The following is a 21,868-nucleotide window of genomic DNA, read 5'->3' as shown; positions in this document are numbered from 1 at the left end:
CAGATGTAAACTAAGTTAAAACTACAACCTCTTCATGAACTCCATGTGATTCTGGCTTTATTTCAGGCAGTACTTATATTTTATATTCGATCTTGAAGAGCTTGTTTTCAAAATGAAGCTTTTTCATTTTTCAAAATGTATTTAAAACCCCAATGCCTTCTTTGCCACTGTAGGAAAAGAAAGTACAGCAAACTCACTAGCACTGCAGAAATATTAAGAATGTTGTTTTAATTAAAACTTTTCTCAGGTTTATACTAATACAAAATGAAAATATTTCTTGAAAAGAACAATTCATGGATTCCCATTTCTAGTTCTACACTCTTTAGACTTAAAATTTTGATATATCTGGATTACAAATTTTGTCTTGAAGTAGAATTGTCAATCATATGCCTTTTAATTCCTAAAGGAGTATCTGTACAATTTATATTTTTAGTTCTTAAATGTTGTCCTTTTGTGAGGTGGTCATATGTTCAAGAGAGATCTATAGCTGGTCTAATCTGTGTATGGATTGTACATATCCTACAAAACATGAGACCACTTCATCCTTCAGTCATGGTGGCAAATACTCATGTTCACTAACTTCCATATTAATGATTTCAGTATTTTTTTTCCATTGTTCTGGAAAAAAAATATTTTATTGAGTTTCTTATTAGGTTATTTATAGTTCCTATTTTAGTTGTCAGAATCTTTCTTCCACAAAGTCCTACCAAAGTTTTCTTCCAGTGTTTAAGAGCAACATTTGTTGTACTTAGCAGCAGTTTAGATTATTACAATTCCCAGTTTTTAAATGTGTGTTTCAACATTTGTGTTAGGAGAAAGGAGAGAGCAAGTGCCTAGTTATCAGCTGGAAATAGGATTAATGCTGTTACATTCCTATACTGTTAGGAAAATTGGCAGAATGGGAAGGCAGGAAGAGCTCAGCCCTGGTGTGCTGTATGACAGCAGGAGCGACGCTGGATCCCTGCCTGCGGAGGGCTGCGCAGGGGAGGCTGCCCCTGCTCTGAGCGCGGTGGTCCAGGAGGGAATCGGGAGAAAGGACAGAAACGGTAAGAATTCAAATTCCATTAGTTGCACTTTTCATGTAACAACCTTTTTGTAACAGTAGGCATAAAGTGACACTGAGCTACCTCTGTAGCAGGTATTGAGGATTTCAGTTGTTGTACAGGAGGAGGAGGAGGAGGCTCTCAGAATAAGGAAGGGAAGCCGGGCCCCAGGCCTCTCCCACCCCTGCGCAGCAGGTAGGGAGGACAGGAAAACGTCTGGGACCAGCAGTTCCCATCACGAATGTTGCTGACGAAGAATCCAGTCTTTCAGATGCGTGTGTGTACCTAAGTTGGGTACATAGAAAATACCAGGATGACGTTTCAAATAATTTTTCATTTATAGCATACTAACGTAACAACTGATTACCAATTTGTGTTTCAGCCAGTCATCTCCAGAATTTTACATCTTTTCCAGGCCTGAGACCTGTTACTCATAACTCTTACAATTTTGCAGCCAAAAGACCAATTTGCTTTAGCAATCTCCTTGAAATAGCAGAAGGATCAAAAGGCCACTGTTATACAAATTTGTAAGTTCAAAAAGGTTTAAAGTTTTTTTTTTTTTTTTTTTTTTTTTTTAGAAAAAACCTATTTTGCCAACAATGTTATCATACACATTGTGTCATCTTTAAGTAGAAAGTGGAAGTCCAGCTGCTATCTGGGGAAAACTCTTATAGAAAAAAGTAGAGGACTTCTAAGTTGGGAGTTCTGGTATTTAATTAACACATTGATTAGCAAAGAGTAAGGGGGGCTGGATAAAGTCAGCATAAAAACAGTTGTGTAATTTTTAAATAGTCTTAATTACTTAAAAGCTGTCAGGTAAAAGATAGTTTCATAAGACACCGAATCTCAAAAGCTCTTCATGAAGTTAAACCTTGACATCTGCCCTAAAAAAATCCCCAAGCCCAAGTATTAAAAGCTCTTGGATATCTTCTGAGAAGTAATCATCTTTAGTAAGGTTTGCATCTTGTTGTGTGGTTTATTTTGACGCTGAAGACAAACCAGAACCTTAGCAGCAATAAATCACAATAAAAATACCATTCAGTGAACAGGAGACAATCAATATCAGACCGGTTACTATTATGACCTAAAAAGATGAGATGTCAAATGAAGTTCTTCCTGAGAGACCAATTATCCATGAGGAGATAGAGAAATGGCGAGGAGATAGGTATGCATTATCACTGTCAATTTTAGGACAACTTTAGTCAATTCTTAGTAATTAAACTAAAAACCTTAATGCAGTTGGTAGAGAAAGGGGAAGATAGATACCTTTGGTAATACTCTGGTCTAGCTGGAGGGGTGGAGGAGGCAGGGGTTAGTTAACTCAGCGTGAGACAGAAATGATGAAGCAATGAGCAGACCAGCAAGCTAAAATTACACCGCACTAATAAGGTTTAAGGGGCGAGCTGCCGTCAGGCGCGTTTCCACGCAGAGCCGCCAGCCGGCTGGCCGGCGGCAGCGCGTGCTCACGCTCGCGGTAACCGGAGCTTTGTGCCCCCGTGTTTCAGACGCGCTCAGCGAGGGATTAAATAGCCACCAGCTCCCGAGGTCGAACGAGCAGCGCTGTGCTGCTAAGCCGCCCCCATGCAAAGGGCGCAGCTGAGCCCCAGCGCGCCCTGCTCAGACGCAGCGGCAAGAGCCCGGGGCCCTCTTCTGGCGCTAACACCACCGCTACTGTAACCCAACGCCGAGTCAAACAGTAGGCCCACTTGGTCCCCTCGGTGATGCCGGACTTTCCTCCAGCACCTGAGGGTGCGCATCGCTCCCAACTGCCCTGCTGCAGGCAGCGAACAGCAATGCTGTAGCAGTGAGCACCCTGCACGAAGGGCAGCAGGCCCCAGCGTTTCGGGCCCTATACTACAGCTAGTCTTTAGGATCATTTCAGGTGTAGTGGCGATAAAAATTGTGTCAGTCCATTCATTTTGTAACCTCACAACTGTTTCAACTAGGCTGCCTTTAACCTCTACAATTAAAGAAAATACCCTTTTTTTTCATCAGTACAAGGGAATAAAGAAGAAACTAAAATACTTCTTTGATAGCTTAAAGAATGTCAAATAGACACCTACCTATACAGCTCCTCAAATTAAAAAAGTTATCAACAGTCAATTAGAAAAAAAAAACAAACTAACTGCTATGAAGTTAAGCAAAAAATATGAAAGAAGTTTGATATGGGTCAGCAACACACACTACCCTCCCCCCCCCCCCCCAACCAGTGAGCTAGCAGCACTTGCAGTCGTTTTGGTGATGGCTCCGGCACGTCCAGCTTTCACTGAGGTTGGCTCCTCGCTTCAGAAAGTCTTGGAGGGAGCCACTGAGAGATGGTACCATTTCTACAGAAACCTTACAAAAGCAAACTAAAAGACTTGGAGATGACACTGCTGATTTGGCCTGAACAGCCTGGGGCAAGGGCACCAGGCTTCAAAACCTGCCCCTGTTGTGGGACAGCATTAGTCCCCGAAAGAAATTGGGGGGGGGGGGGGGGGCATCACCCCTGGACTGTCACCAAAGCCGATCCTGGCTCCTGACGCTGCTGCGCTTGGAGCGAGTGCTGGAGTGGGTGCAGGGAGCATCGAGGGTGGCTGAATTGCTGCTTTCCCCATCACTGGGTCAGATCACAGCTTTCCCCTGGCAACCCCTGCCCTGTCCACACTTGGTCTTTTTTTTTTTTTTTTTTTTTTTTTTTTTTCCTTCTTCTTTTTCCTGTTTTGAATCGTTCTTGGCTTTTAAACCTGAGTCTCCGCTCTGCCCTTGGCGTTCGTTATCATTCCCCTTCGTCTTCCCCCCCAGGGCTGCCAGGCTGAACTGCACTGAGAAAAGCCATCGCATAGGCAGAAAACGCAGGCGGAGACAAGGCAGCGGCGGCTCCCCACCTTCTGCCTGGGTTAGCCTGCAATCCTGATCCTGTAAAGCCAGACCAGGAATGGGCCTGTCCACCTGAACTGTGGCGGCAGATAGCGTTCTGCACGGCCCAAGCTGAAATATTTAGATTGGTCATTAAAGTAACTGAAATACGTATTTGGGAGAACAGGGAACAAGACCCCCCCCCCCACCACCACACACTTGTAAATCAAGGTTTATGGTTTGAGTTATATTGATGCTGATGGACTAAAATCCACAGAAGAATGCTGCAGCACAGAGGTTTAGAAGTATTAGCATCCTTGAAAAAGTTAGATGTGAGAAGGATTATTATTAAAAAAAGATTAAAAAGAGAGGGAGAGGGACAACATGGCCCAACATAAAAGCACGTTGTATTCTGTCCGGCCCAGAAGGGAGGCGGCTGTTAGCACACCCGCAGGGGGGGCGCAGTGGCTGTGGAAGCAGAGGGTGGGAGCAGCGCAGACATAGGAGCAGCACAGGGAGCCCACAGCTGGCCCCCGAGCTCGTTGGCAGCAGCAACGATTACAGTAAATCTCACCCAGGAGGGCTGCTGTGCCCAGGGACTGACTGGGAGCCCCAGACAGCGGCCCTGCACCAAGCCAGAGCAGTCAGCAGCCCATTCTGAAAGCCTATAGCTGTTTTCTATAAAGCAGCAAGATGTGGAAAATTTTTAGTTCCTGAAGACTTAAAGTGTGAATTCCCTGGACAGCTCACCTGTTTCGGTCTTGGTACTGTCAAAAAATTTATAATCTCAAAAATGACTATCTCAATGGCTCAGATACTCAAGGCTACTTTAAAGTACCCGTGTGTCAATATAACTATAGAATAATGTAGCAATGGATCTGAAATACTTAGGTTTATCAATAACCTGGCCTGAAGTCAAGCAGAACTGTTTTAGCTGAAAGAGGCCACCTGAAGACAGCAGCTCAATGGTTTTCTTCATCACAACAAGGGAGTGAGATGCCCGACACTATCTAGCCCTTTCAGGCAAAGGCCCCTTATACCAACTACAGCCAGAAGAAGGGATGCTTCTGCACACTCAGCTCCCACGCACATAGCAGAGGAGGGACCAGTGTGTCCTGCTCAGGACTTGTCCCAGCACTTTTTGGAATCGCATGTTCATGAGATGCCCTCACAGAGAAAAGACACTATTCCACCTTCTCTACAATTTCTTCACGGCAGCTTTCAGAATCTTATATGAAAACTCTGCATCTCCCTAGAAATAAGCTGCAAAATCCTACACACGATTGATACTTGCCAAAATCTTCCTCTTTGGAAGAGGGGCTCTGCCCACATGCTAGATTACACTAGACCTAGTATCAGCTTTAGTTGCACCTTGATCAATCCTCCCTTCAGCAATACAGAGGCATTAAAAAATGCTGTCATCTTTTGCAGTGATGGAACATTGCTGCTTATCTGAGGGACAAACATGGAAGGTTGTCTACCAAGTAGCTGGACTTCTTCAGCTTTCCATGAACGTTTGCCAGGAGACCAGAGGTAAATTTCACGTAACTTGACCTTTCCTGTGGTTTACTTCTATAGATGAAAAAGCTTTATTTATGCAAACAAGTCTTCTTATAGTTGGAATTCTACAGATAGCATAGAGGCATCTTCTATATTAGTAAAAGATAAAACACTTCCATCACACTTTTTTAAAAAAAGCAGATTCAAAATAAAATTCAAAGCTAATTTCAATTTCATAATGATCACTTCTAGCAGATGTGCATGTGACTGCCTCCCGTCTCAAGTATTACCCAGGAATAAAAAGTTACAAATGAATTAGCAGAACAAGCTTTCTGCTTAAAAAAAAAAAAAAAGGAAAGAAAAAATGTCAAATACTATTCACTACCTTTGAATATATAATATAAAATTATCAAAGGTGATTTCAGAGTGACTGAAAAAAGTCACACTATTATTTGATAAAGCTTACTTACAAGTATTTTTAATTTCCTGCACAACAGAATTGAGGTACTGCGAGATGGGTTGAAATTTGCAGAAGAATGAAACAGGTCTTCCAACTCCCAATTCCTTGCTGTAAGCATTAGATTGCGTTCCTACAGATTAATGTGCTCAAGCCGTTTCATAACTGTACTAGCTAAAGCCAAAATATAATTTTCAAAGCTGCAGATGACAACAGCAAATGCTTTTATAGCTACTGTATGACACATTAGCTGCAAAACTAAACTGAAAACAAAAGCTAAAGCAGAGGTTCACTTTCTTTATGGCAAAGAACAAGTAAATTCTGGCTTAAGATGAAGGTGGTCATATGAGACAGCACAAAGATTAACTTACTCAGAGGTCTGGAAACACAAGGGCCTTGAACAACCTTCACCAGCTTGACCGCACGTACAATGACAGCAGCACAACTGGCTCACTACATCAGTCTGATTCACGTAACGGCTTTATTCCAACTTCGTTCTCTAGCCTCTGCCTACAAAATTGGTTAAGCTTTTATACTTGAGCTCCTGACTATAACAGAGAGATTTCTATATAGGCTTCTTGTATCAGGGAATTCACAAATTGACCTTTTAAGGAGATGAACAGCAAGTGCTAAGTTAATACTGATCCTAATTCAATACATTTGCTCTTCAATAACGATACATTTTAAAGTCACTCATTTTGTCAGATAAAGCAAAATTAGGAACAGAGCATAAGAAACGAACTGTTAACACGCTGACCTATTCTGCAAAATATAAGTTTCTTATTTACTTTCAATTCAGACCGTCAGATAACACGGCAAAAATTAACTCTCTGCCTTGCAAGTACTTCTAGGGTTCACCGTGTGCTTCACTCATCTTCTTTCTTTTCTCCTTGAGCATCCACCACTGGGAAGGGTGTGAGAAAGAACACTCTGCTAATAGTAGCTTTAAAACTGACTCAGCGCAGCAGTTGTCTTCTTGAACTACACTCTGATCAAAATACAGCTTATGCACGGGTTAGGAATGAGGCAGATCTAGGTATTCCTCCTATAATGCATCCTATTAGTTCTAGTTTTCTACTTCCTGAGCCTGTCAAAATGCAAGTGCAATGTAGGTGCAATGCCTAATGAGCACGCAGTTCAGCCAAGAAAAAAAAACAGCAGTTGTTTACCCAGGCACACTGGTCAATTTGCAGCATTTCAGAATGAATGTCTTACAGATCAAGCGAATCAGGAATAGTGTTGGTTCAAACACAGAAAGAGGAGTTTTAGTTTAGTTCCGTCTGACCATATTCACTCACTTGTGCTAGGTACAATTTTTAAATAGAATAATATACATACAGAGCTACATGCTCTCAGAAAACCATTTACTGTCCTGCCTGCTGTAGAAGCAACTCAAATTGCTACTGTATAAGATGGAAAGAAATCATGTTGAAGTCTTACACAAAAATGCAACTTTAGCTTTACAACCTATATTTCCAATTATCACAGCTTTCAACTTTCAAAATGCACCTAACAAAACAAGCACAATTGAAGGCAAGAGATGTCAGTAGTCAGCACCTCTCAAAAAAAAAGGGGGCCTTCCAAGGACATACAGTTTTTATAACACTATCAAGCACACTAAACAAAGGACAACTAGAAATTAGTATTTAGACATTTATTTCAGATATGCAGTTTACACGCATATTATTGAGCAAAACTGAATTGCAAATATACAAATACTATAACAAGCATTATCAAATAATGTAACTGGCACTAGTGTTATCAGCATATTAATGAAACTGGTAAGGATAAGTCATGGAAGAGGGCTGCAGCTCATGGCATTTTCTTTTTATCCAACTGAACTCCCAGTAGCACCATAATGGCAATACTTACAAGAAACACAAGACAGAACATTAACTGTTATTCTGATACTCACATTTTTTTTCCATTTTAGTGAATTACCTAGCAAAAAAATGTTAACAGTGCAGGCGCTTTGGCCATCTTCAGCTTGTGTTCAGCTGTACATCTTCCATATGCAATAAAGAAAAAAAAGCCAGCATATTTGAAACCCATCTTTGCATTTGTGCAATCATTGTACTGCACTTTGATTCAGGGACTGAAGATATGTATGTCTTGCAAAGAGATGGCATATGAAAGTCATCCACTAAAGCCTGAGTGAGTCTTTGGTAGGCTAATACTTCATTATTATTATACATTTATCTACCACAGTCATTTTATTCACTAGAATTTTCTTTTGTGATCCAAGGTGGCCAAAGAGGACATTCTGGAGAACACTACAGTAAAATCCTAAAATGACCAGGCACTTAAAACCCAGTCTTTTCCAAAGGCACCAAGAATTGATGGGGCACTGTTTTTATCCCCTCCCAATGAAAGGTGACTGACTGCAACTTATTTTCTATTATGTTTATAAATCAATGGATTCTTTACAGTTTTTATACAATATATAGTAGCCTTATCTGCTGCACGGTTGGTTGCATGAATAAGTAACCCCACTGTTGCTCTTAGGTGACATCTCCTTCCTACCATATATCAAGCACCAATTTCTTCTACTTCAAAATTATGTGAAGTGCCATAACCTTGCTCAAAGTGTACACACACATCAATGCATCTGACAGGCTACGTCCATCCGAGAATATGCAATTCATTCTACATGCACTCTAAATACAACGTGTCCAGCCATGAACCATAATGATCATTACAAGTATTCACTGCTGAAGTATGTTGCTATAGGTCTCTGCAAAACTTTTGTTTCCCTTAACTAGTGTTCACCCTAGAATGGTTTCGTTTTAAGTTATTACTGCTCAGCTATTACTCATTTATCCCAAACCCCATATTTGTCAAGTGAACAGTGCAGGAAATATTCATTTTAGCATTTAACATATTACGAATTAGCCAATTTTATCTAAATACACTAAGTATATGCTTTCAAGCAAAGTTGTGGCAAAAATACAAAACATGGACTTATTTGTACTGCTGTAATGCACTTGTTAAAGCCTTCATATCTTTTCACAGAGGTCTGTAAGATCCATATGAAGTATTCTCCCTTATTAGACAGGTATATAAAACACAGTTGTATCAAAACCTTGCTTCTGCTGGTTACTTGAAATTTACGGTAGTTGCATGTATTTCAACCAGCTTTCAGACAGGGTTCTTTAGTGGTAAATGTTTTTGCAGCACTTACAGGCTTAAATTTCAGTCTGAATTGCAGTGCTTAATTCCACAGCATGTTGTGAATGGTTATTGTTTGTTTCCTTCAGTGTTTCACCAATACCTAAATCTACATCTGTTGAAGATCCATTATTAATGCTTTCCTCAGCAATGTAACTCAGCTGCGGAACATCAGTGCTTGGAGCTGTTGGAACAAGTACAGGAACTCCACTCTGGTGGGGAGAGTTTTCCAAGCGATCGTTTTCTACCTCTGGGAGAACACTAACTGTGGTAAAGCGAGTATGATAATCACTGGAACCATGGCTACAGGAAGTTTTCATACTTTCCATATCTGAGCAGCTAAACTCAGAAAAATGACTTGAGTGAGAATCTGCTACAGATGGAATACTATCACTTAGAGAGGGAGAGTCAAATTCACTAGAGTTCGTGCTTTGCTGTTCCAACAGCTGAGCATCCATGTCCTCTCTTGTCTCGTTTATCTTCATGCTGCTCTTCTTTCTCAGTTTACCTTTGCATTTTTTTCCAGCTGTTGCTTCTTTGGACCACTTGGTGGCACTAGATTTGCTTTCTGGCAAGCAGGCAGATGAACAACCAGCATTACTACGACCTGCAGCACTGCCGTCATCGACACTACTGCTTCCGCTGTTATGTCTGAATTTGGCTGGCTTTGATTCAATATCCACTTGCACTTCCATACTGTTGCCTTCCCTAGGACAAGAAAGATGTGTGAGTGTAAGCAGTCATCTCAAAATCAGGCCAACCAATACAGCCAAACTAAACCTTGCTGCTTTCCAAAATATGTAACAGAAGAAAGTCAGATGTAGCTTGTTTTAGAAAAAGCTAAAGGAAGTATTTAACTCCCCAAAAAGAAGAAAAAAAAATTCAGAGAGAAACAAAGTCTGAGCGATCAACTGCTTTTGAGGTATAACAATTGTGTTCCTCTTTGGAAAAATACCCTTACTTGATCACTGATATGCTCAACAAATAAAGCAGGCATTTAATGTAGTTTAATTAAACTACAAACAAAATTTGAAGGGGTAAGTATTAAAGCAATTAAGGTAAGGGTAAGCTGAGGCATGCTTAAAATATCCTTTAGTAAACAAGGTTTATTAATTTTCTATTTTTATCATGTTTCTCTTACCTGTCCAAAGGGATATAGGAGTTCAGAATGGATCCTGCCATTGCTTTGGTACTGGCATTGTCACTGACTGTTCCCAAGCTAACCGTGCCAGATTCTCCACTCAGACTGTATCGTTCTTTCTGCACATCTGCTTGTACTTCCAATCTTGGAAAGTTAAAAAAAAAAAAAAATGTTGCATGTACTGCTACAACAGTTAAAGCTCTCCAGTTAAAAATTAGTGTCACCTTGTAAAGTTCCTCCACCCTTCTGTATTAAGTACAGTTTACCAGTTACTCCTCAGATAGGCATATTTTTCCCTATTGAAAAAGGCTCGTCTTACTAGTGTTAAAAGAGGTCTATTTTCTAATCAAGAAAACCAAAAACTTCCCAGCAAAGCAAAATGTTGCACACTAACAAGAAGTTGAAGATTCTCTCTTCCCTGAAATTTACAAGTAAAACTTCCAGGCTAAGCTACAATTCTTTTACAGATAATGTCCCTTACTATTAAAAAAAAAAAAAAATAAAATAAAATAAAAAAATAAAAAAGATCAGAAGGATACACAAGTTAGATTCTATAGTTCCCACATCTCTCCTGCTGCACAATTATTACTAAACAACAAGCATAGAACTGTTCAGTATGTACCAATGCAACAGGATCAATTGAAACCTGAACACTCTTAAGCTTGGACTGAGTAGATAAAGCAGAAATGAATTTAAAATACAATTTTAAAACTTGTTTACAAATGCCTGGCTTATCTATGCTTTGACAATTAACTGTAGGTATTTTTTCATTTTCTTCTCTCAGCTCCTAAAAGGGGATAGGTGTACCTCAGTCAAGAGTCAGATGGAAACATCAGCCCAAGCATAAGGAAACTCTAGATGTTGTCTTGCCCTTGTTATTCCATATAGCTGGGAATTCCAGATTTCTTAAATCAGGTGCTAAACACTACCTATGTTCTTAAGAAGCAAATTCCATCCTGAACCCTAAATGTTAACAATTCTTTCCAAACACTGCCTTTCTCTTCAGGATACAAAGGTCCTGATTCATAGGAGACATGGGAACATATATGATGCAAACTTGTCACTTCAGCAAGGCAGATGTCAAGCTGCCTGCCCTCCTGCCTAAATCTATTTTGAATTCACACTCCACCTAGGTGTCCTGAAGGCACAATTTGATACTTGGACAACGATAGCTGAGTCAGCAGTTTGACTTCAGTATGAGATGACAGCAGGATCACAGAATCACAGAATCAGTAAGGTTGGAAGGGACCTCTGGAGATCATCTAGTCCAACCTCCCTGCTCAGCAGGGTCACCTACAGCATGTTAGACAGGGTTGCATCCAGGCAGGCCTTGAAGATCTCCAGAGAAGGAGACTCCACAACCTCTCTGGGCAACCTGGTCCAGCGCTCCGTCACTCTCACAGGGAAGAAATTCCCCCTCACGGTCAGGCGGAACTTCCTGTGCTTCAGTTTCTGCCCATTGCCTCTTGTCCTGTCACACGGGGCAACTGAAAAGAGTTTGTCCCTGTTCCCCTGACACCCTCCCTTCAGGTACTTAAACACACTGATCAGATCCCCCCTCAGTCTTCTCTTCCCCAGGCTGAAGAGGCCCAGCTCTCACAGCCGTTCCTCGTAAGGCAGATGCTCCAGCCCTTTGATCATCTTCACAGCCCTACACTGGACTCTCTCCAGTAGCTCCACATCTCTCTCATCCTGGGGAGCCCAGAACTGGACACAGTACTCGAGGTGAGGCCTCACCAGGGCTGAGTAGAGTGGCAGGATCACCTCCCTCCACCTGATGGCAACACTCTTCCTAATGCACCCCAGGAGACCATTGGCTTTCTTGGCCACAAGGGCACATTGCTGCCTCATGCTCAACTTCTCATCCACCAGCACAACCACTTCTCTGCAGAGCTGCTCTCCAGAAGGTCAGACCCCAGCCTGTACTGGTGCCTAGGGTTATTTCTCCCTAGGTGCAGGGCTCTGCACTTGCCCTTGTTGAACCTCAGGAGGTTCCTCTCTGCCCAGCTCTCCAGCCTGGCCAGGTCTCTCTGAATGGCAGCACAGCCCTCTGGTGTGTCAGCCACTCCTCCCAGCTTGCTATCATCAGCAAACTTGCTGAGGAGGCACTCTGTCCCCTCATCCAGGTCACTGATGAAGAAGTTGAACAGGATGGGACACAGTACTGAGCCTTGGGGGACAACACTAGCCACAGGCCTCCAACTAGACTCCACGCCACTGATGACGACCCTGAGCTCTGCCTTTCAGCCAGTTCTCAATCCACCTCACTGTCCACTCGTCTAACCCACACTTCCTAAGCAGTGGAACTTCCTAGGAGGATGTTAGGGGAGACAGCGTCAAAAGCCTTGCTGAAGTCAAGGGACACAACGTCCACTGCTCTCTCCTCATCTCCCCAGCCAGTCATTCCATCATAGAAAGCTATCGGATTGGTTACAGATACTGCCAGCTGAGAACATGGCTGCATTAGACATGAGGTGCCTCCTTCTGACTCCGGGGGAGACGCTGCTTTCCTGCAAAGTGGGAGAATAAAACCTCAGGCCCTTCTCATCTTGGAAAAAAAAAATCAAACCCTTCTTTGAGAACTGTGTTCCAGCAAGATCTTTTGGAAATCAATAAACTTGTCACAGATGAACCGGGTCAGTCTCCCAGAGACAGTTAGTTTAACAAGAACCATTTAAACATAAAAACCCAACCCACTAGTAGCACCACCTGTTCTTATATTTAGAGCTGGATACTGATGGTAGGAAGCATGTTTCTCACCTGTTAAAGCAGTTAACCATTGCACTTCCTGAGAGACTCCCTGTTATGCTAGCCCCAGCCAGTGCCATGGTACTAGCAGTTTCACTTAGGTTGTCTCGAATGGCTCCTATTCTATCCATGTGGCTTCCACTTGCACTCAAGCTGCCAGTTAGCCCTCCAACACTTCCTTCCCCTATGCTGGGGTTATGACGTGCCTCTGCTACCGAAGTGGTATCTAGAGACAGAAATAAAGAAGGCTTGTTATTCATGGAAGTAGAACATGCTAGTTTCTAGAATGTGACCATGGAAACTGCTTCTGAAATAACACCGAGAAAAACAATTTATAGAACATACTATGATTAAAGATAACTTTGTCAAAAAATGGTGCATTCCTTGGAGTTGCCATAATGGTTATGCTTGACATCCCATACTTAAGTTTCTTGAAAGTTAACCACGTACAGGGCAACTAACATGGAGTCCAGGGATACAGAGATCCTATGACTAAGAGTACTGTCATGTAATTTAAAAAGAAATCCACCAGATCAGCAGCTAAAAGGATTTAACTTCTCCATTAGAGATAAAAAGATGAAAGCTAATAGCTTCCACAGACCAGCATTCTGAAAAAAGTGTTAATTTTATCTTACAACGTTTACCTAGGGAAAGGACACTACGTAAATCTCTCTGACTAAAATGACTAAGAGCTTGAATGCATCACTACTTTGAATTCTCACTCTGAGAACTGACTAAAAAAAAGACTGAAAATAAAACCCTTTTGTTCTCTTGACTAGTCTAACATAACTTAGGCTGTGGATCCACTGTGCTGTGTTTCTGCACTTTCAAGATCTTGCTGGCTGTTGGAAAGGAAGGGAAATGGAAGCAGGATGCACAGGTAGCTTTTAGTCATGCAGATCAAATTGTAAGACTGCATTCTAAGAAATCAGTGTGTGCCCATTTCAGAGAAAAACTCTCTATGCTAAAGAATTACTCCAGAGGCACTGGCTGGTAAAGGGGGGTGACAATATGACAGGGCTTTTTATCACCTGAAAGGCACATATTCGCATTTAATTCTGATTAAGAATGAGAAAGCTGTTATTTTTCACTTGCTGTTGTGTTGAGAGCAGGAGAAAAACTCACGTGGAATTCAATACACAATAGAACTTGAATTGTCCTGCCCAAGTGAGCAGGAGTTAGTATTATTCTATGGCACTGCAGGAACATAACGAAGCACTCCTCTCAGCTGAGAATGGGTCTTTCAACAAGTGGAGGTAGCCCTAACTGTACGGTATCTCCTCTGAAATAAGTACTCTGGTATGTATGACCATCAAATACACCACATCTGGGCACAACACCCAGATTTATAAAATATAAATCACTGAATTTTCTTACCTACAGCTGCATTTGTGCCACCAACATTTATATCATTTTCATCGTCAAACTCTATCCTGACACCCTTCCCGTTGCCTGCTGACACTCCACAACCTCCACTTCGGCAGAGCGAAATTGGAACAACTCCATACACATAAGCCAGCATAATGGGAACACCAATACCTACAGAAGAAAGCACAAAATCTTTCACTCAGTATAAGCACCTTTTTTGAATGGTTTATAAAGGTGATTCCATAGCTACTTAACATTTAACAGCTAAAAAAAAAAAATCAAGGGGGAAGGAAATTATGAAATATTGAATAATGGCTAAGATGAAATAATAAGAAAGTACTTTCAGCAGGCTGAAGATCCTCCATCGGCATTGGTAGGCACAGAAGCATATGCACAGAAGCATAGTGTTGGATGAGTTTAACACTTCTAGAATGTCTATAATGCCTTTTACAAACAAAAAGAAAATCTGATACTTAAAAGGTTCATATAATTAATAGTCCCTGATAGGGCTTATGTTCCACACCTGAGAAACAGAAATCGCACAGATCTGTTTCAAATGTCATTCAACTAAAAAAGTTACTTTAATAAGGTACTTAATTTTGTATCCACTGAAGTGAAACAAAATTTTGTTATTAACAGAACTTAACATGATTATTACTATGGTATTTTCCTGTTTACTGTATTGTATTGTTTTCTTTTAGGAAAAACATTCATAATTAAAAATTTTTAAATGGAATCAATTCCAGGGAGTAAGTGGAGAGGTAAAGGAAAATGGTGAAAGGCACTGGGCTAAACTGCACACAGATATGCATATGCATTTATTCTACAGTTTCTAGTGGACTGTGAAAGCTATTCTTTTGGCATATGAATCAAGCCATTTAAAGCTTTGCTGATGGAAGTACATGGAAGGTACAGAATAGCAGCAGATTTAAAATGGCAAACAGGCACATTCCAGAAGAGCCAGGACAGATGTGGACACAATGCAAAGGCTCCTCAGTCTAATCTAAGTGGAGGATTCCAGTCATAAAGAGTCCCTTTTACTAGAAATTCCTCAGAATTCAAGGGAGAAATTCATATTCTTGGGGTCAGTATTTTGGAAAGCCATCTTATGCTCTGAAATTGGAGGCCATCTGTCATCTGCAAGAGTGCAAAAGTAAACTTTACAAAATAAAAATAATCCCTTCCTCTAAAAGCCAAAGTTTATGTCTACTCAGGAATAAGGAACAGTCCTAGATCATGAGTTATAGTAAAACTACCCATTTAGCAGCTATCCATTTAGCACTACCCATTTAGCAGCTTCTTGGATCTGACACCACAGCCACATGAGAACACAACACAATGCAGACAGAAGTCCGAGCATATATGCATTAGTACAGTGGTCCACTACGGTTAACATACAGTTTAAAGCCACAGCTTCATGGCTGATTTAAATGGCATTTGCTGTAAGTGGCGGCCCAGTTTTCCCAATGCCGCTCATTCTTGAGTGAGTAGTACTTCTGGCACATGGGAGCCGCATGTGATCGTGCTATGAATCGAATCAGGGAATGGACCCAGCTTAAAAGTAAATATGATGGGTCTTAATGTGCATAAGTTATCTACAACAGCTTACTGTACAACTATAAGGATGCTTGTGCTGGCACAAAGGAGAATGCTAGGAAAGACCACTCCCTCCAAAATCAGGACTGGGTTACAGTGATCTTGAGACTATGTGGTAAGAAGACAAGTATCTTGCAATGTAGAGCCACATTTCCTCAAATGCTGTCCTCAACAATCCCATGAGAAAGAATATGACAATTCAAATCAACTCAGAGTGTAACAAAAAGTGCATCAATTACTGTAATGTTAAATGTCTAGGATGCTATTTTTCTACTACGCTGAGTAAAGTTTGATATGAAATCATTTAAGTATGACCAGACTGTGGCATCAGCTTTTTCTTAAGCAGTAATTTTTATAAATCTTTAAAATATTTCAGTTTAAAAACAGTTGTAACAATGCATAAACTTCAATTTGCAGTTAAGATAAAAATTATTTCTAATTCTTCATTACAATGAAGCATTTCCCAGAAGTTTTACTCTATTCTACCTTAACAAATGTATACCTCGAACACTTCATTTCTTTTCAATGCCTTGGTTTCCTCAATTGTTAGAGAAAACTATACAACCTGGTTCAGTTAAGTGCTTTATTTATAAATTCTTACAAAACTGTTGTTGCAAGGTGCTACTAATGTACAAAATAGCAGTATTTGCTTACCTACAGTTACTGCAGCTACAACTGGAGAAACAATTACAGACAAAGTTACACCACCTGCTATTGCCAAGTTTCGCTTGTGCTTTGAAATGTCTTTGCCTTCGTATCGGTTGTGAATCTTGAGAGAAGAAAAAGAAGAATTTTTTTAAGGGAATATTTTCATTACTCATACTGCTGTAAGGATGGAAGAAATGATACATAACAGTTTAGAAATCTGTTCTAGAGAGACCACAATCTGCATCACAATTTATTCCTTAACCTGTCTGGAAGAACAAGGAAATGTATACTTCTCTTAATTTTAGGCAACAGTCCTGTAAGTTAGAAGTTCATTTGTTTTTGATTTCTAATCATTACTTCAGGTTACATAGTTGGGAGGAGTTGGCAATCTTCAATATCAAAGAATTGCCACATCTGATCAAACTGACTTTTCCCCCAATCAGTCCCCCAACCAGAACAATTAAGAGCTTCAGTATATATTAAGCTTACTAAATTATAATTTCAATTAGCATTTTGGTAGGGTGGTTTTTATTCTCAAATACAAATAATAATAAGAAAAATAAGATTGCCACTTGTTCAGGCAAGACAAAAAGGGGGAGAAGACATTGCTTTAAGAAGAATGCATCTTCTTGCTCCGAGGTTCATTACACAGAGACAGAGAGCAAGAGAGCATTTGAATGTGAAGCCTGCTTACAGAAAACCTGTAGGTACCAATTAAAAGAGGAAAATGAACGTGAGCATGCGTGTGTAGGAATTACCAATCCAGAAATACCAGGTTTTACAAGGCAAATAGCAAGATCACTTGAAGCACTGAATTTAACTACTATGGACAATTTTACTCGAACTAGGGTAAAAACAGCCAACAATTGTATCTATGAAGGCTACGACATTTATTTTAACCATAAAAAAAAAACAAACACAGAATAGGTGGGGTTGGAAGGGGCCTCTGGAGATCATCTGTCCAACTCCCCCGGCTCAAGTAGGGGTCACCCGAGCAGGCTGCCAAGGACCATGTCAAGTCAGGTTTTGAATATCCATAAGGATGGATACTTCACATCTCTGGAAAGCATATGCCAGTGTTCAACCACCCTCATGTAATGGACTGGTTACAGGGAGAAAGTAATTGAGAAGGCTAAGTGAGAATGTCACATAGCTAAGAACAACCATGAAATAACAAAATTCAGAATCTTGATGAGGAAAAGAAAGAAAGAAAGAATGGAGAATAACAAAAACATTGGTCTGAAAAAAGCTTTCAGTAACAGTAGAAAATTGATAGGTAAGGTGTAACAGAAGCAAACACACACATGCATATACACACACATTTATCTATAGATAGATAAAATAAAGTAAGGATAACTAGTAGTTCTTCAAGGAAACTATCAGAAGTACAAGCACAGACTCTTCTCATGAAGCAGAAAGAATGCTGTAAAAGGACAACTCAGCTTCTTTAATTGAAGGAGGAGCAACACTAAGAAAACCATTAAGTAGGTCAGGTTACTATGAAAGGGTATAAAGGAACAGCATGAGGGTGTCAGGACAAAAACAGAAAGGTTAACTTAAGAGATAAAGCAAGAAACATCAAAGTTACCAAGAAATTATTCTGCAAGTACATTGCTCGTAAGAGGAATACCAAGACGGATAGATTTTCTATTTAACAACCAGTAAAGACAACCAGCAGATGAAAGTGAAGCCCTATTTTTTCCCCCTTCAGTCTTCACTAAAAGACTGTAAGTCTTCAACTGTCCACTAGGTGATTGGCAGCAGTAATACTGCTGGCAAAAGAATGAGATTTATAGAAAAACAGCAGTTAGAGCATACTTAAATGAGCTGATCTGAAAATACCTCAGCAGCCCCAGTTTCAGAGCCACTACCAGTAATTTTTGAAAACTGTCATTTGTTGTAAATTGTATGAGGGAAAAAAAAAAGACAAAAAAATGGAAAAAGTCAAACTGCAATAATGATTTTTAAAAAGATGCAAAACAAGGATCCAGCGAATTATAGACCAATTAAACTCTTCCCCCTACACTATTCCAAGAGGACTGCTGTGGATCTAGGAGTATTCAACATTTTCATTCATCTGGTAGATGGAAGGAAGAGAATGGGTGTATTACATTTTTTAGGATAATACTAACCTTAGCAGGGTTGCAAAAAATGCCTAAATCCACACTAGTCTTGACATATTGAAAGAATGGCCTGAAATGACCAAGATGCAACAAAATGGGAGCAAGTGCAAGATTTCACTTGGAAAGAAACCAACTGCCTATGTACTAATTCAGTGGGAAAATGCAAGGGAAAACAGACAGGAATTAGAATACACACTATCAAAATAGCATGTTGTTGAGAAAGAGACTGCTGCTACTCATATGAAGAGAACTACTGCTTGAAAAAGAATGAGAGGGTATGTTTTTCAGTTATCTCAACAATAAGTAGTAGTGCTTCAGCTTCATTGCTGCATTCAAACTGCACAAAAAACAAAGGAAGAATGAATATCTGGAAAGAAATCCAGAAAAGAATGACAGGGTAATCAGAGCTCTAAAAACACAGTTTGCCAAGAAAATCTGAAAGCATTGGATTTGTTTAAAGAGGAGAATAAAAGTGGACTGAGAAACAATCATTGAATATGCAATAAGGTGTTGCAAAGCAAAAGGATTCTTGGCATCAATTAAAGATAGGGCAAAAAGAATTTAGCGTAGGAAGAGAATTTACGTTAAATGTCAGTTAGATCAGATGCATTAGGGCAATTAGGCCTGGAGGGACTGTGAAACCTCCATCACCAGGGACTTTGAAGAAAAGCTCAAACATCTGACAGGAGTAACAGAGAACTGGCCATTAAGCAGTGGGGTGAAATGGAAATTCTCTTGAGGTTGCCTCCCAGATTAACTGTGAGACTTCACCGTTAGTATCTGAAAGGTGTTCAGTGACATGGACCTGTCCAAGTGTTTAAACAGGAAAAGCAAAACATGCCATTATAACTGGAAACAGATAACAGCTGCTCTTCTCCCCCTATTATCTACAAGGATTCAATAACTGTATGGGAATAAAAGAAACCAGAGTGGCAGTCACAAAAACCACCACAGCAAAAGGTAGGAGTACTTGTTCAACAGAAAAGGCTGAAAAAGGATAGACTGGAAGACCTGAATCTCTAACCTTCCTGTCTAGCAGCAACAGTTCATGTGGGAGACACAGAAAAAGAATCCCCCAGAACAAAGATGCAGAATTATAGGTGCAAACCTGTACCAGTTACTCTGAGAATCCATGTTGATAAAAGCAGGAGTAAACACATCCTCTTCCAGCACATGCAACTCAAAAATCAGCATCTACTGAACCAAGCCATCATTTCAAAAAGCCCATTTCCAAGTGATGTGAATTACAAAATGGAGGAGTTGGGAAGGGGGAAAAGAGTTAATTCTAACTTGCAATTTTTCATTTATTTTATACTAGAAGCCAATATTTTTTGAGAGGAAACACATTAACTACTTTCTTGTTAACACGGTCATTTCTAGCCAATTCCTACAAACAGTAACTTGAAAATAGATGCTGCTAGCTACTTGTGCTGAGCAGTACTCCACATGATGGATCGGCCAGAGGGCCGATAAGCTGCCAAGTCTAAACACTGAAATATGTGCACGCATGCACACACCTATGCTTTCTTATAGTGGAGCAGAACTTTATACTAAACTGCTGGTATCAATCTGCTGCTAAGAAAAATAAAAAATATTGTTTAGTTCTAAAGGAAATAGGGGAAACCAGAGGTTAAAAACAGAGCAATTTTGAAGTATGCAAAAACTTCCATGACAAAAACAGAAATCTCTTTTTCAAAGTTTTGGTTCAACTGTACAAAAAGAGAAACTACATTCTGATAAACATTGCCTCTCCTTTACACAACTCACACAGAAGTTTTCTAAACAATCCCCATCGTTTATTTGGAAAAGGCTGGTGAAGACAACCAACTGAATGCATATATTATGTTGCAAAATGTAAAATCTGAAATACATTAGAAGTTGCAGTACATTTTACCTTACGTCCCACGTACACAGGAATTCCGATAATCATAGCAGGAATAGCAATGCCAGCTATTAATGCAATTCCTACAGGAGCTCCAACAAGCGTCCCTAGTTGCCACAGTATTTTCTTCTTACGGCTCCAAGGTTTCTTTCCCCAAAACGTGCAACCTGATGGGCTAATAGTAAGAAGATGTAAGCAAACTGTAAAGAAATTGCAAGTAAATCTACAGAGCTGTACAGAACTTAACTGCTCACTAGGTACAGAACTACAGGTACTGGAAAAGTTCAAGGTATGTATGTTACAAACACCAAATCATCAATTACCATTTCTGCATATTTTTTCAGCTTTACAGCATGTTGTAAAACATACTGAAGAGCATACTGTTTGCTACCACATGCCAGTCAGTAGTTCACAGGTAACTTGGTATTAGAGTTGCGTCACTGCTTAGTATGAACACAAAACATCAGTATTAAGACATCATCTAAAAAACTTCATTCATTGTACTAAGTACATCACACACAAAACTTGGAATAAAACTTGAAATAAAAATATTTTTACTAATTTAAATATTTGCATGGAAAAACTAACCTAATTATCAGATACAGATGCTTCAACTTTGATTCTCTACTCCAGCAGGAAGCAAAATAGATTTACAGCACTCAGAAATCTACCTCTATACACCTTAGAGAAAAATTACCAATCACATTGAACTTTTCTTAAACGTACCTTAAATAATGTAAATCTGAGATCTCTTTCATACACAGCCAACAGAATTCACAGCCACAGACAGCACAAGTCATATGATTGCAGCTTCCATCATTCATTTTTATTATATAAGCAGCACAGCGTGGGCAAGGCTTTATGTCATCAGCTGTTTAAAAACAAATATTAAGATCATACCAGTTCTTTAGGATAGCAGATTTAATCAAAATATAGAGATACTTGGGAAAACTGATCGAACCACCTTTTTCCAAAGATGGAAAAGCTTTACAATAAATTTGCTTTAACAAATCATGATTTGGTAATGAATTTTCTTTGATAGCCATTTGTATTTGTGCACTTCATACTGAGTAGAACTGATCAAAACAAGGCATACTATATCACATTCAAGTAACTGAACAATCAATGCACACTGTTCAAGGATTTTCTAAGCCTAATGTAATATATATTAAAGAGTCAGACATAATGTATGTTAATACATAACTGAAAACATAGTCTCTTTAAATATAATCCTCTTTTGCATTTCATGCTGTTATGAATCTTTTTCTTGAATATTCAAGTCCCTGCTGTGCTATTTCTTCTTCCTTACATGTATCTCCCCTATGCTAAATAAATTTCTTTGGTATCACCAGCCTC

General features: G+C 39.9%; 1 protein-coding gene across 3 annotated transcripts in view; it reads right to left on the bottom strand.

Annotated features, from left to right (window-relative positions):
* Positions 1-7,471: 7,471 nt before the first annotated feature.
* Positions 7,472-21,868, bottom strand: part of RNF19A (ring finger protein 19A, RBR E3 ubiquitin protein ligase) — a 61,100-nt gene continuing 46,703 nt past the window's right edge. For all 3 annotated transcript variants that reach the window (XM_062570461.1, XM_062570465.1, XM_062570464.1), the window contains 7 exons: positions 21,239-21,383; positions 20,525-20,687; positions 16,514-16,628; positions 14,273-14,434; positions 12,908-13,121; positions 10,148-10,291; positions 7,472-9,714 (listed from right to left, as the gene is read on the bottom strand). In XM_062570461.1, coding sequence (XP_062426445.1) covers positions 9,024-9,714; positions 10,148-10,291; positions 12,908-13,121; positions 14,273-14,434; positions 16,514-16,628; positions 20,525-20,687; positions 21,239-21,383 — 1,634 coding nt within the window. In that variant the 3' untranslated portion in view covers positions 7,472-9,023. The remainder of the gene's footprint in view (positions 9,715-10,147; positions 10,292-12,907; positions 13,122-14,272; positions 14,435-16,513; positions 16,629-20,524; positions 20,688-21,238; positions 21,384-21,868) is intronic.

Source organism: Rhea pennata, chromosome 2 (assembly GCF_028389875.1).
Source record: "Rhea pennata isolate bPtePen1 chromosome 2, bPtePen1.pri, whole genome shotgun sequence".
Taxonomy (NCBI): domain Eukaryota; kingdom Metazoa; phylum Chordata; class Aves; order Rheiformes; family Rheidae; genus Rhea; species Rhea pennata.
The sequence above is the reverse complement of the archived record's forward strand: the minus strand, read 5'-3'. Positions and strand labels throughout refer to the sequence as shown.